Below are 13,530 nucleotides of genomic sequence, written 5' to 3'. Positions count from 1 at the left end.
GCACTTAGAGGTTGATTTGGAGGGCCAAGATTACATAATCAAAATAGGCTAATAGGGATAAATAGCAAATTCCTTAGTTGCATGGGCATCTTGCCAGCAGAGTGGTGCATGAAGATGATTCCGTCCAAGGTGAATTAAATAATCACCTCTAACACAACAGGAACATTCATCAGCATGAAATCCCCAATAGCATTTTTCTTCTTAAACCATACTGGAAGCTTGGACAGTTGGCATTGCAGTTTTGGATGCCAATACTCAGTAGAAAATTAAGTGCTTCTTGGTGTTCTCAAGTAGAAAAATACTTAATTGGAGCATTAAACTAAGTGAACAATCATACGAGAGGTTCTACGAACTTAGCATAGGCCAATTAGAATTACTTCCATTACCTATTTATGGCTGGAATAGAGTTATTTAATAAATTTATTTCCAAGTAATTTGGTAGATTTGATTCTAGTTTTTAAAGAACTCTCAAGATACAAGGAAATTCTTGGATTATGGTAGGCAGGGCTATGCTTTACTAAGTATTTGAGATGTAAAGGATGGTTTGAGAGAAGCAATCAGCTAATTATTCTGACTGCTCTTCCATCATTGGGCACTGTTGATCAATGGCACTTCATTCTTCAGCTACTCCTTCCTCATTTATTCCATTTGTTAATACCAAGGTGGAAGCAGTAGCTGGTTCCATCCAACAAATGGATCATGGAGCATGTCTCCATTACAAGCAATCTTCCAAGTTTTTTCCCAGCAACAGGCATTCAGTCCAGAAATTTACAAACAACTTATTTGGAAGATTCAGGGTTTGAAAACAAAGTATTCATTCATATGAACATATAAAGTTGGTAAACATAGTGTACAATTTGTTTCCTTTAATCCATTGAAATTAGTTTCCACAAACATGCAACGATGCAATAATTACTCATTTATGGAAACATTTATTTTTTGGTCATAAACATAATGGAGTTTATCCCCCAATCAGCACTACCTAAAGCAACAAAGATAAATCTAAAACTAAATGCATAAATTGTCAAAAAGTAATGAACTAAACAAACTTACCCTCAACAGCAGCAGAATGTGTGGTTTAACTTGGCAGAAAAAAGTTAACTACAATTTAAGACTGATAAGTCAATCACAATGTTGGATTATATTTATGACTGCATATAGCACAATACATCTCATTTACCTTCTGCAATTGGCCTTGGACTAGGATAATCCACTGATTTTGTTGCTTCAACTATACAAGGTGCACTATTCTGCAGTTTTTCATTTTGTGGTGCTGGTGATTCATCTGCAGAAATGCTGGGTAACAGAAAAGGATTTGCATTTCCTTCTGTTAATCCAAAGCCTACACCCAGGCCAGGTGAGGAAAAGGCAATACTTGGATTGAGTACTCCAGGTGGCCATCCACAGAATGGAAGTCCTATGAGAGGTATCCCTGGTTTCATCTGCAAAAGAATAACCTTATATGCATTTACCAAAAACAATTATTGTAATGGAAAAGTTGGCAAGGAGTTCAATCTTATAATTTAGCAAGAATACATGGAGCAAACATACTGGCCACTGTATCTACAAGATACAACAACAAGGTAGGAAATCTTCCTTTGTGACTCAAAAAGTTCCTTGGGTATATTCATCAGGTATATCTTATTGATCAGCGGGTATCCCTTTGGATATTTGGAAAGCATGCAGTCTAGGATACTGCCACATGAAGAATTGAAGAGAAACTTGATTTCAGGATAAGTCTATTGAATCGAAAAGCAAACTGAGGAACTCCATTGCCAGGGCCACAGAAGCAGATTGGAGCTTTAAGAACTGGTTCAATTGCACAAAATGGCTACAGCAGAAAGGAAGCTAAATTGATCTGTTGAGTCTCTACCAACTTTTTGTAACAGCAATCCAGCTAGTCACACTCCCCCCCCATCAACCCATTCCTATAGCCTACTATAACTCCATATAACTCTATTTAGATACTTAACCAGCTCCCTTTTGAACGCTACAATGGAATGTGTCTTGTACTTCCTCTGGAATTAGATTCCTGACCTTAAAGGCACTCACTTCTAAGATTTTCCCTCATGACATTTTTAGTTCTTTTATAAACTATTTGCATTTTGTATCTTCTAGTTGTTTTTAAAAACAGTCTACCATTTGGAACAATCTCTCTCTATTCAGTCAAGTTCTTAATAACTAGTCCTTCAAAACTAGAATAATTTTAGCAAACTACTACTAAAGCCCTCACTCATCATTCCTGAACTGTGGCACTTAGAATTAGACAGTACTCCAGTTGGGGCCAAACCCAGTGTTTAATAAAGCTTCATTTTGACTTTTATGTCCTTGTTTTCTATTCCTTCATTTATAAGCCACTGAATCCTATTTACCTTTCCAATCACTTTTTCAACCAGACCCACCACTTTCAATGAACAATTTACACATCTGCCTCTGCAGTCACATATTTCCATACACATCCCCCTGTTCTTGGATCCATTTTAGAAATGAGGAGCATTAAATTTCATCTGCTAAATATTTGCCTATTTCAATCCATCTTTCAACACCATCTTCAAATACTTCTCTGGTACTCCACCCCTAACATCCATTTCCTCCTCATTCTTTTCAAATACTCATTAAAGTCTTAATTGTTTGATAGCTTGTTTAATAAGGCAAGATAGCAAATTTTGTTTGATAATGAATGTGGAACTACATAACATTATTGCCAACATTCACCAAAGTAGCATTAAAATCATAGAGTCAGTGTAACACAGAACGGGTAAAGGCCTTTGGCCCAACCAGACCTTGCTAACCACATGGGACTAGCATCCTCTCTGCTAGTCTCAGATGCCTATAACCAGCCCATAACCCTTTAAGCCCCCTTGTCTCCATGTACCCATCTAAACCCCTCTTAAAATTTGCAATAGTACCAGCCTCAACTACTTCCTCTGGGAGCTCATCCCATGTATGCAATGTCTCTGTGTTAAAAAGGTACCTCTCTGATCTCATTTAAATCTCTTCCCTCTTATCTTGTATCAGTACTATCTGCCTCAATCCTGGGGGGAAGACTATGACCATCCACCTTATCTATACCCCTCATGACTTTATAAACAACAATGACACTGCTTCTCATTCTATGCTCCAATGAATAATGATCTGCCATGGTCAACCTCTGCCTGTAACTCAGGCCCTTTATTCCCAGCAGCATCCTTGTACATCTCTTCTGCATCCTCTCCCTCTTGATGTCTTTCCTATAACAAGGTGACCAAAACTGTACATTATATGCCAAACGCAGTCTTACCAATGATTTATACAACTGCAACATTATGTCCTTAATCCTCAACTCAATGCATGCACTGATGAAGGTCAGCATATCTGAGCACCTTCTTTACCACCCCTGTTCACTTGCATGCCTGCTTTCAGTGAACTGTACACTTGTACACCGCACCACTCGTCAGTGCCCTGCCTTTCACTGCATGGGGCCTCCCCAGTTTGAATATCCAAAATGTATCATCTCCTTCATAATTTAAGTTGAAATGCTTTTGCCATTCCTCAGCCCATCTCCTTAATGATCAGGATCTCAGTGCAATTCACAATAACCTGCTTCACTATCAAGATGACCCTCCTCATTAAGCATCATCAAGACTTGCTAATTAGGCCATTACGTTCATAACCAGATCATTTACATATATGAGCAATAACAGAGGTCCCTTGGGCTCCTCACCACCCACAGGTCCTGGGTCGGAGAATTAACATTCAACCATCACCTTCTGCTTCCTATCATCCAGCCCATTCTGAATCCACCTCATTTGCTTCCCATAAATCCCATGTGACCTAACCTTCCACATCATTCTATCTGTAGATCTGGCCAAGAGAGAGCCAATCAAACATGTAGAAAAATCAAACTTTGTTCGTTATAGCTTAAAGTGTTTTCAAGATGTGTCAAAGCTATATTCTAAGATTCTTCTTTGTTCAAACTATAAATTGCTACTTCTGCAAAGCAGTAAATATGTGCAATAAAATATATTATGTATTTTGGGTTGAAAATCAATTATTTGAGATGAGGCTTACAGAGAATTGATTCATCAAAGATAGGAAGGGAGCCCGCAAGTCCATCATAAACAGTTTGGAATATTTCTTTTTTTAAGACTGAACATTTTTCTAAATTTGGTGTCAGATTCCCAAGCAGTGTTTTACTATCCTTTGTCAACTGTTCATTGGATGTTATAAAGCTTGCAGTTCCAGTTCCGCAGGATCTGTATGAACTACAATTGATATTAAATATTACCACCTCTGTAAATATGTGGAGACTTTTATACTATTTTAAAACTCACAGCCAAGGCAAAATATAAATGTCAAAGGCTGCAGTTTGGTGAAGAGCAGACAAAATAGCTGACTTAATTTCCACATACTTTATCATTTGAATGGCAAATTTTATTAGATGTTCAATAAAGAAGAATTTTTCCAAATTATTAAATTAACTGGCAGAGTTCACAAGTTTATTACTCCCTTCAGGTTTGTTTGGAAATACAGAAAACTCCAAGACAACTTGACAATCAAGCTTACAGGGTGAAAGGCCTGCTTACTACTCATGTCTCTGGACATAAATCGAAATTTTATGCTCCATAATATGACAATGACCTTACTTATTCTAACATGTCGCTTATTTCATGTCTGCCTTACATAATTGTATAGCTTCAAAAATCTATGCTTAATTATTTGGCAGTGATTTATGGATTTTCAACCATCTGAAAGTTTCCCCAGAATTCTATAACTTGATTCCCCAGTGATTCCTAAATTCATGGCCAGTGGTGATTTAGAACATGTCCGAACATGGTTAATAGCTACACAGCTTTTGGATTCTATTTTTTTACTCCCACATTCCATGGCTTTGTTAAACGGCATCTTTGGACTCAGAACAATACAGTGCAGGAACAGGACTTTTGATCCATGATGCTATGACTAATCTAGCTAATAATACCTAATCTCTTCTGTCTATATATAGCCCACAGCATTTAATGATTTGTGAACATGTATCTTGAATCCCTGTGAACCTTTAGCCCATTAATTTTCAGAGCATAAATGGTGTTCTTATTCCTCCTAATTAGCTTCTTGCCACTTACAAACCTATTTTGCATGCTTGAACCACTGTGTGTATTTTGCTGGGCATACACCTTCTACAAACCCAAGTGACCCTAACTTTTATCCCAATTCATTCTCTCCTGATCTATCATAACTTTTGTCAAGTCACTTTTATTGTCATTTCGACCATAACTGCCGGTACGATGCATAGTAAAAATGAGACAACGTTTTTCAGGACCATGGTGTTACATGACACAGTACAAAAACTAGACTGAACTACGTAAAAAAACAACACAGAGAAAGCTACACTAGACTACAGACCTACACAGGACTACATAAAGTGCACAATAAAAGTACAGGCATTACAATAAATAATAAACAGGACAATAGGGCAAGGTGTCAGTCCAGGCTTCGGGTATTGAGGAATCTGATAGCATGGGGGAAGAAACAGTTACATAGTCTGGCCGTGAGGGCCCGAATGCTTCGGAGCCTTTTCCCAGACGGCAGGAGGGAGAAGAGATTGTATGAGGGGTGCATGGGGTCCTTCATAATGCTGTTTCCTTTGCGGATGCAGCGTGTAGTGTAAATGTTCGTGATGGCGGGAAGAGAGACCCTGATGATCTTCTCAGCTGACCTCACTATCCGCTGCAGGGTCTTGCGATCTGAGATGGTGCAATTTCCGAACCAGGCAGTGATGCAGCTGCTCAGGATGCTCTCAATACAACCCCTGTAGAATGTGATGAGGATGGGGGGTGGGAGATGGACTTCCCTCAGCCTTCGCAGAAAGTAGAGATGCTGCTGGGCTTTCTTTGCTATGGAACTGGTGTTGAGGGACCAGGTGAGATTCTCTGTCAGGTGAACACCAAGAAATCTGGTGCTCTTTATGATCTCTACCGAGGAGCCGTCGATGTTCAGCGGAGCGTGATTGAAGTCAGTCTAGTTACTCAGGTCATGGTTCCCCAATACCACCTACTCTTAGCCTGCTTTGCAGGACCCTGCTGTAAGTTTTTCCATCACAAGATATGAAAGTCTGAGTTGAACATGTTACCCAGAATGGTTTGATAAGCACACAATCTGTAGTGCAGATCTGGGATGGTGTGAAGAACCTGGAAGGGAAACCTTACCAGAGACGGTGTTTTCAGATAGGAAATAATGGGAGAAGTTCTCCAAATTGTTTAAACAATCTAACTGACAGAGTTCAGGAGGAGGAACATTTTGAGAACTTAACATAAAAATAAATAATCATTTAAAACAAAGACTTGAGTTACATACATGAATGACTTGTTGAACTCTGATTATAGCCAAGAACATTAATATGATGAATCAATTTCTGAAATGTAGATATAAAAATCACATTCTGCTAATTATTCCAATTCAAGCTATGAGTATTTCAACTATGCTCTTACCATGTTATTGTAGTTCACACATGGTTTATTTGTTTAATGATATACTTCTTGACCTGTGATCCCACTGGTAATGCCATTTCAAGTTCTCATAAAGATACTGCAACTCAAATCTAATGAAGGTTTCTGCCTCCACTGTTCTTTTGTGCAATAGTTTCCAGATGTGAAAAATCTTTAGATGAAATGTTTTATTTTCCCTTTTAACTACCTCGAATCATTCAACAAATTAAATCTAATTATCTGGATGAAGAGATGATAACTCTGTGACAATGTTAACAGTGACAGTGATGGCTGAGATCTTTTGGTTCAATCGTAATAAGGAGTAGCTTTTTGAAAAAAAACATACGAGAGTTCTGGTAATTATCACACCTGGTAGGACAGCACAACGGTCAGGTCAGCAGGCAGAAAAGTAAGGAGAGAAAACACTTGGGTTATTTAATGATACTGCATTACTATCCATGTTGATAAGAGCATGCCAATTATGTTATACATGCTCTGATAGTTATCTTAAAGAATCCCATGACCAAGTATTTTGTCATCACAAAAATAATGCTGCACTTCACCAAACCAAGTTACACCCTGCATGAACTTAACACACTGGGTCATGTCAAGTTGCAAAACCATCACATCAAACTGTAATATGCTGCTATAAAGCCTACAGCCATTTAGACTATTTTTAGACAAATTAAGTCCTGCTTGTTGCTTGATAATTCAGAGAACTGCAACAAGGACCATGAGGTGAAGGTCAAAAAATGAAAATCAAATAGGAAGAGATCACTTGACACTCACGTATGCCTTCATGGGAAATTTTATGACAGATATAACCAACTTACTTCAACACCACTAACTTTGAAAGGAAGAACCCAAGTTATAATGATGACAAAGATCAAGTAATGCTGCTAATCTAGGATCCCCAGATGAAAATTCATTGATATAAATAATCATGTTCTGAACTTCCTAATGTTACACATACTTCTAAAATACAAGTAAATGTTCAGGGGGTCGCAAGAAAGAGCTAACAGAAAATCTTGAATGTAATCTGAATGAAAGACAATTATTGATTTTCATCAGTGTTATGATCTGCACCCTTGTCAGTGTTCAATTAACTTCTAGAGGTGAGAAAATGTTTACGTTAAAATTAAACGTGACAATAATATCTGCTCTGAGATTGGAGCCCGATGTAAATCTGCAGTTCACCTGAGAAGATTAAAGTTTTGTAACTTCCCAATAATTGAAACTGTCTAATCTTACATCATTCTAACTTCTGTTCTTAACTCCACTCAAGTACACAAACTTAATAGTATGAGTCTAAGTAGTTGGGTTTACCATATATGCCCAGCTTCAAAGATTTTGGGTGTTGTCAAGAGGAAAAAATCTCAGCTACCATATTGCATTTAGAAATGCTAATGGTCAAAAACAATTATGTATTTTTATTTCTTTCTTTGGAATTTGTATATTTTTGGTCAGCAAAATTATTATAAAACCAAGGAGGAATCAATTCAAGAAACTGGCTATTGAAATATCGAGTTATAGGTCGCACATTCTGAGAAAATTAAACAAGACAAAATTAATCAGGAGCAAACAGAAAAAGGAAAGAAGTTGATGTTTGCTATTATACTTGGAAAATTATTGAGTTGTCTATCAATGACTTAAATAAGTTGAAAATTTTATCTGAAAAGTACAAGAACTACTCCTTTTTTATTAAGGTATCTTCAAACCAGAATAAGAAATACAAGCAGTGGTATCAGCGGGAGCGGGGGAAGAGAAATCACAAAGCCCAAGGAGTAAAAGATTTCAGAAACATTACTGAGAAAGTTAGAGTTTAGGATCTCCAAGGATCAGTGGAGACATGGAAATAACTCTAGAGTACTCAGCCTTGGCTGGTACAAGGAAGGCTGCATAAAAGGGCATTTACCGAAAGAACTCAGAATTCAAGGAGCTGGTTTAAGGCCATTAAAAATTTGAAAACACAAACAAGATTTCAAAATCAGAGATATAATCAAAATAGGTCTAAGAGGACAGGAATAACAATGAGTGAGTGACTTAATACAACGTATGTGATCTCAAGACAATTCACTTGGAAATTTTCTGTGTATTTTAGCCTATGTATTTTAAAGAACTGAGAGATAAAATACAAAATCTAGATATAGCTTTGATTTATTTCCTTGCCTAGTTAACACTACATCCAACCAACTATGTACAATATTGTGCAAAAGTCTGAGACATTCCAGATTTCTTCTCCATATGGTTTCAGATGTATGGCCTCCACAGAGCCTGATATCAATATCATTGAGGCTGTCTGGGATTACTTGGAAAGAAAAAAAGCAAGCGAGACAGCCAAAATCTGTAGAAGAACAATGGCAAATTCTCCAAGATGCTTGGAACTACCTACCAGCCAATTTTCTTATAAAACTGCTTGACAGTGTACCTTAGAGAACTGATGCAGTTTTAAAGGCAAAGGGTGGTCATACCAAATACTGATTTGATTATTTTATTTTACTGTTTACTGCTTTTTATATATTTAGAAACCTCATTATTTTTGAAAACATCTTCGCTTTACAGAATTTTTTAAAAACACATTCCTGAGACTTTAACACAGTACTGTAAACATGCATAAAAGACACTTTCAGTACCATCTGATAACATGCAAAGCATTTTCCAATGAAATTAATCCATGCAAGTAGTTTTGAGCCACAACTGCGAATAGCCAATAATTTATTTTGAATGCAGGTAGATCTGATTGTGGCAAAACCTACATGAAGAATTGGACGAGATAATATGATCATGGTCACAGTCAGAAAGTATACCTTGTTCTAGAATTAGGATTATTTCAGTGCTGCAGCATATAGAAACCTAACTGGATGAAATACATCAGTTGTGAAGTAATGTGCAACATCGACACAGGTTTGAGTGGCAACAGGGAAAAAAGCACTAGAGATGACAGAGTGATGTGTAAAAACACAAGGGCTTAGGGTTGCTTCTTTTGAAGAAGATGTGCTAAAGGCAGTTTTGAAATATAGGGAAGATAGCATACATAAGGCTGAAATCCTTTAAAATGCCAGTGTATTAGAAAGTATTAAATGGATTGATAAGTATAGGGCCAAAGAAGCAGGAAGTGGGCTTCATGGATAAACTTGAGGGTGGAATAAGTGAAATAAGACTAATACAAGCTATTACTTATATTAGTCTCCACAATGGCTGGCAGCATTTGCTGCAACGCTCAATGCCAATTAATGTCTATTGAAGTGTTAATGCTAACTCAACCCAGTGCAGAAACAAACTGTAACCACATACAGATATGGAAACTGAAAATTCTGTTAAAACTTGACTGTGACGAAAAAATTCAGATGCAAAATTTACTTTTACCATCAAAATGACTGGAAAAATGAACAAATTTCAAATAGTCAATTTTATATGATGGAAAATATAAATGGTTGGAAGAATACAATAGGTCAAGCAACATCTAGGTTGGCAAAGGGCTGTTGACTTTTCAGGTTGAGACTCCAATTCAGGAGTGTAAAGGGAAGACAACCATTATATAGAAGTGATGGGCAGATGGGGAGGGGCACTTTGAACCCAGACATCAGCCATTTCTTTGCCTCCATAAAGCTGCTTCATATACCGAGTTCTTCCAGCAATTCATTTTTTGCTCCAGTTGCAGCTGCTGTCTCCAGTATCACATCATATACTTCAATCTCTTTTTACCATCAACCAACTGAATGGCACCATGCCAAAATACTAATTCTCAGTCCCACTGCCAATTTGACCTCTCTCATCCACATGTTATGGCTCTCCTTTTGACAATATACATCACAAACTTCTGGATACAAGTTCAATCCAATTTCAAATGACAATTCTGCTCTTTCCATTTAAACTATCAATGAACAACTTTTTTCTATATTTGTCTGATTATCATCTGCTCTTCTCTCACCTTCTCTTTTTGTTACCGAAATTCTACCTTCCACCTTGTTAGTATATTTCTTTTGTTTAATTCTCCCCTCCCCACTTTCTCTGCATCTTAAAGTTTGTTTAATCTGTAACTTTTCCCAGTTCTCATGAAGAATCACAAACTCTTCTCTCCAAAGATGTAATATGAGCTGCTCTGTATCTACAGTAGTGGCTTTATTTTAGATTTCCAGTATCTGTGGTTTTTAACCTTTGCACTACTGAGTGAAGAAAAAATGAAAAATTCTGTTTTTAAACAATTCAGCTGTCACTTCAATTGTTTAAGATGCATCTTTCTTAGATTGATACATAGACATTTGTCAGATTTGCAATATATGATATGCAAAATTACTATTTCATAAAAACATGCTTGACAATTGTAGAAACTGCATATTGGCCTTCTGGTGCAACACAATGATACATCAATTATCTAAAATAACACTGATCTCCTCTATTGTTTCTAAATGCTGAACTTGAGAAAATGGCCAAGAAATTAAAGCAGTACAGGAACTAAGCTCAAATTACTTTGCTAGAGACACAACGAGATACGAAGAAAAACACCATGAGGAAATCTGTTTACGGCCTTCATCACCAGAATGTGGATGAGTATTGGGCAATGTCTGCACTGAACACTGCACATTTGGCCCCACTTACTTCAATGAAACCAAATATGTAGAGGTGAATATCAGTGAAAACTGATACTATCACAAGTGCTTGGTGCTAATTGTCACAAGCAAGCTTCTTCAATATGAACACTGAGTACATCTCACAGAGGATTAAAATATGTCTATATTCAAAAGACAATTTTCAAAACAGAGCATCTCAGTGAAAACTATAAATACTTAGGGGCTCAGGAGAAAAATAAATTGAGTACTCCCTTCCATTTGTATTTTTAAAATAATTAGCTTCTCAATGCTGAAAGAAAATAATTGACATTTAATATTATTTTCTTCTCTGTAATAATTACTTAGCTAAAATACTAACTATACAAAGGTAAAATACATACCTGTAGTGCTGATAATGCAAATGGATTGAGTCCCATTGGATTCTGAAGTGATCCTGAACCCATAAGTGGTGAGGACGAAGACTGGCAGTTAAGTTGAGATTGTGCCATTTGTTGTGAGGAGATTGGAGGCACATTTGTACAGGTGATGGAAGAATCATCACAAGGCATTCTTGGTAAGAGACTGAACCACTGTCCACCTTTCTCTGTAAGTACTTTCAGCAACTGGTCATTTTGGAGTAAAGGAGAGTTGTAGAGTTTCCCTGTGCCAGTTATCAGTGGATTAAATAAGTTTGCACACGAGTCTATCTTTTCCGAGTTGCTGGATGGAATAGTAAGCTGGGAATTTGAGATGGAGTTCTGTGAGATACAATGACTAGGAGATGATGTTGGTGTTGTATTTATTTGGTTCACTGTTTGCTTCTGAGTCACAAAGTCTGATTCGGGAGGCATTTTTGCTACCTCTAACAGCTTACTCAGTTTAGAAAAAGAACCTGGCTTTTGTAAGAATAGGTTAGTGCTGCTTCTCTCTTTTGAATCGTTTCTGCATAAATCATCACAGTTAGTTGCTGTACAAGAACGGTTTAATTTCTCTTCAGGTGTCTCAGGTGGCTCCTCCTTAATCTGCAAGTTGTTCGCATTTTTTAGTTTTTCTCTCTCTTTCATCATCTCCTCAGTACCTGAAATAATAATGCAGTTTGTAAAATAAAGCTGAAGATGAAAAGAGGATGGCTTCTACAACAGGATAATGATCCTAAACACACCTCAAAATCCACAATGGGCTACCTCAAGAGGCGCAAGCTGAAGGTTTTGCCATAGTCCTCACAGCCCCCGACCTAAACATCATCGAAAATCTGTGGATAGACCTCAAAAGAGCAGTGCATGCAAGACAGCCCAAGAACCTCAGAGAACTAGAAGCCTTTTTGCAAGGAAGAATGGGCGAAAATCCCCCAAACAGGAATTGAAAGACACTTAAGCTGGCTACAGAAAGTGTTTACAAGCTACGATACTTGTCAAAGGGGGTGTTACTAAGTACTGACTATGAAAGGTGCCTAAACTTTTGATTCCGGCCTTTTCCTTCTTGTTATTTTGAAACTTTAAAAGATGGAAATATAAAAGTAATCTTGCTTAAAATATTAAAGAAATGTGTCATCTTTAATTTTATGCCTTTTGGATATCAGGTCATCTTTTACTCGCTGAGCTATTCACAGTAACAGAAATTTTGACCAGGGGTGCCCAAACCTTTGCGTGTCTGCATACATACATATACACATATATACAGACACACACACACACACACACACACACACACACAGAGTCGGCCCTCCTTATCTGCGGGTTCTGCATGTGCGGATTCAACCAACTGCAGATCAGGAAAATCTGGAAGTTCGCTCTCCAGCACTCATTGCTTGAGCATGTACAGGCTATTTTTCTTGTCATTACTTCCTAACAATACAGTATAACAACTATTTACATAGCATTTATATTGTATTAGGTATTATAAGTAATCTAGAGAGGATTTAAAGTACAGGCAGTCTTTAAGTCAGATTTGTACGCAAGTCGGAACATGTACATCCAGTATTATTTAGCGTCAGTTAGCCAAACATTTGTCTTAGTATACAGTATATATTTTACCTTTCTATGCATTTAAAACACATAAGAAACATATGTATTCCAATAATTAAACCATTGCGTTGCTTAGAAATAATTGTAGCTTTCATCAGGGCAGGGCCTTTCACATGCTCCATTATTCTCATTTTATCCTTTCAAATTGTTCCGATTGTTGACCGACTGTAGCCTAAAGCTTTTCCAATGACCGATGGTGTTTCACCTCTTTCCAATTGCTTTATTATTTCCATTTTATTTTCAATTGTGATCGTTTTCCGTCAACGAAACAGAAACACTGCAGGTGGCGGGTTCCAAGCTCCATAAAGTCCACTGCAGCAAGACATGTTAAATAAGGGACTTGAGCATCCACGTTTTTTGGTATCTGCGGGGGCCCCGGAACCAAATCGCCCACGGATAAGGAGATATATACATACATAAGGATATATATATATATATATACACACACACACACACACACACATAATTTAAGCAGTAGTTCATTTAAATAAT

General features: G+C 37.3%; 1 protein-coding gene across 17 annotated transcripts in view; it reads right to left on the bottom strand.

Annotated features, from left to right (window-relative positions):
• The window catches only part of baz2ba (bromodomain adjacent to zinc finger domain, 2Ba), a 250,780-nt gene that overhangs the window by 41,588 nt on the left and 195,662 nt on the right, over positions 1-13,530 (bottom strand). For all 17 annotated transcript variants that reach the window (XR_009511572.1, XM_059966477.1, XM_059966482.1 and 14 more), the window contains 2 exons: positions 11,416-12,092; positions 1,181-1,442 (listed from right to left, as the gene is read on the bottom strand). Coding sequence is in view for 16 of the 17 variants with exons in the window: in XM_059966477.1 (XP_059822460.1) it covers positions 1,181-1,442; positions 11,416-12,092 (939 nt within the window). In the remaining variant the exon portion in view is untranslated. The remainder of the gene's footprint in view (positions 1-1,180; positions 1,443-11,415; positions 12,093-13,530) is intronic.

This window comes from Hypanus sabinus, chromosome 4 (assembly GCF_030144855.1).
Source record: "Hypanus sabinus isolate sHypSab1 chromosome 4, sHypSab1.hap1, whole genome shotgun sequence".
NCBI classification, from domain to species: Eukaryota; Metazoa; Chordata; class Chondrichthyes; order Myliobatiformes; family Dasyatidae; genus Hypanus; species Hypanus sabinus.
The sequence above is the reverse complement of the archived record's forward strand: the minus strand, read 5'-3'. Positions and strand labels throughout refer to the sequence as shown.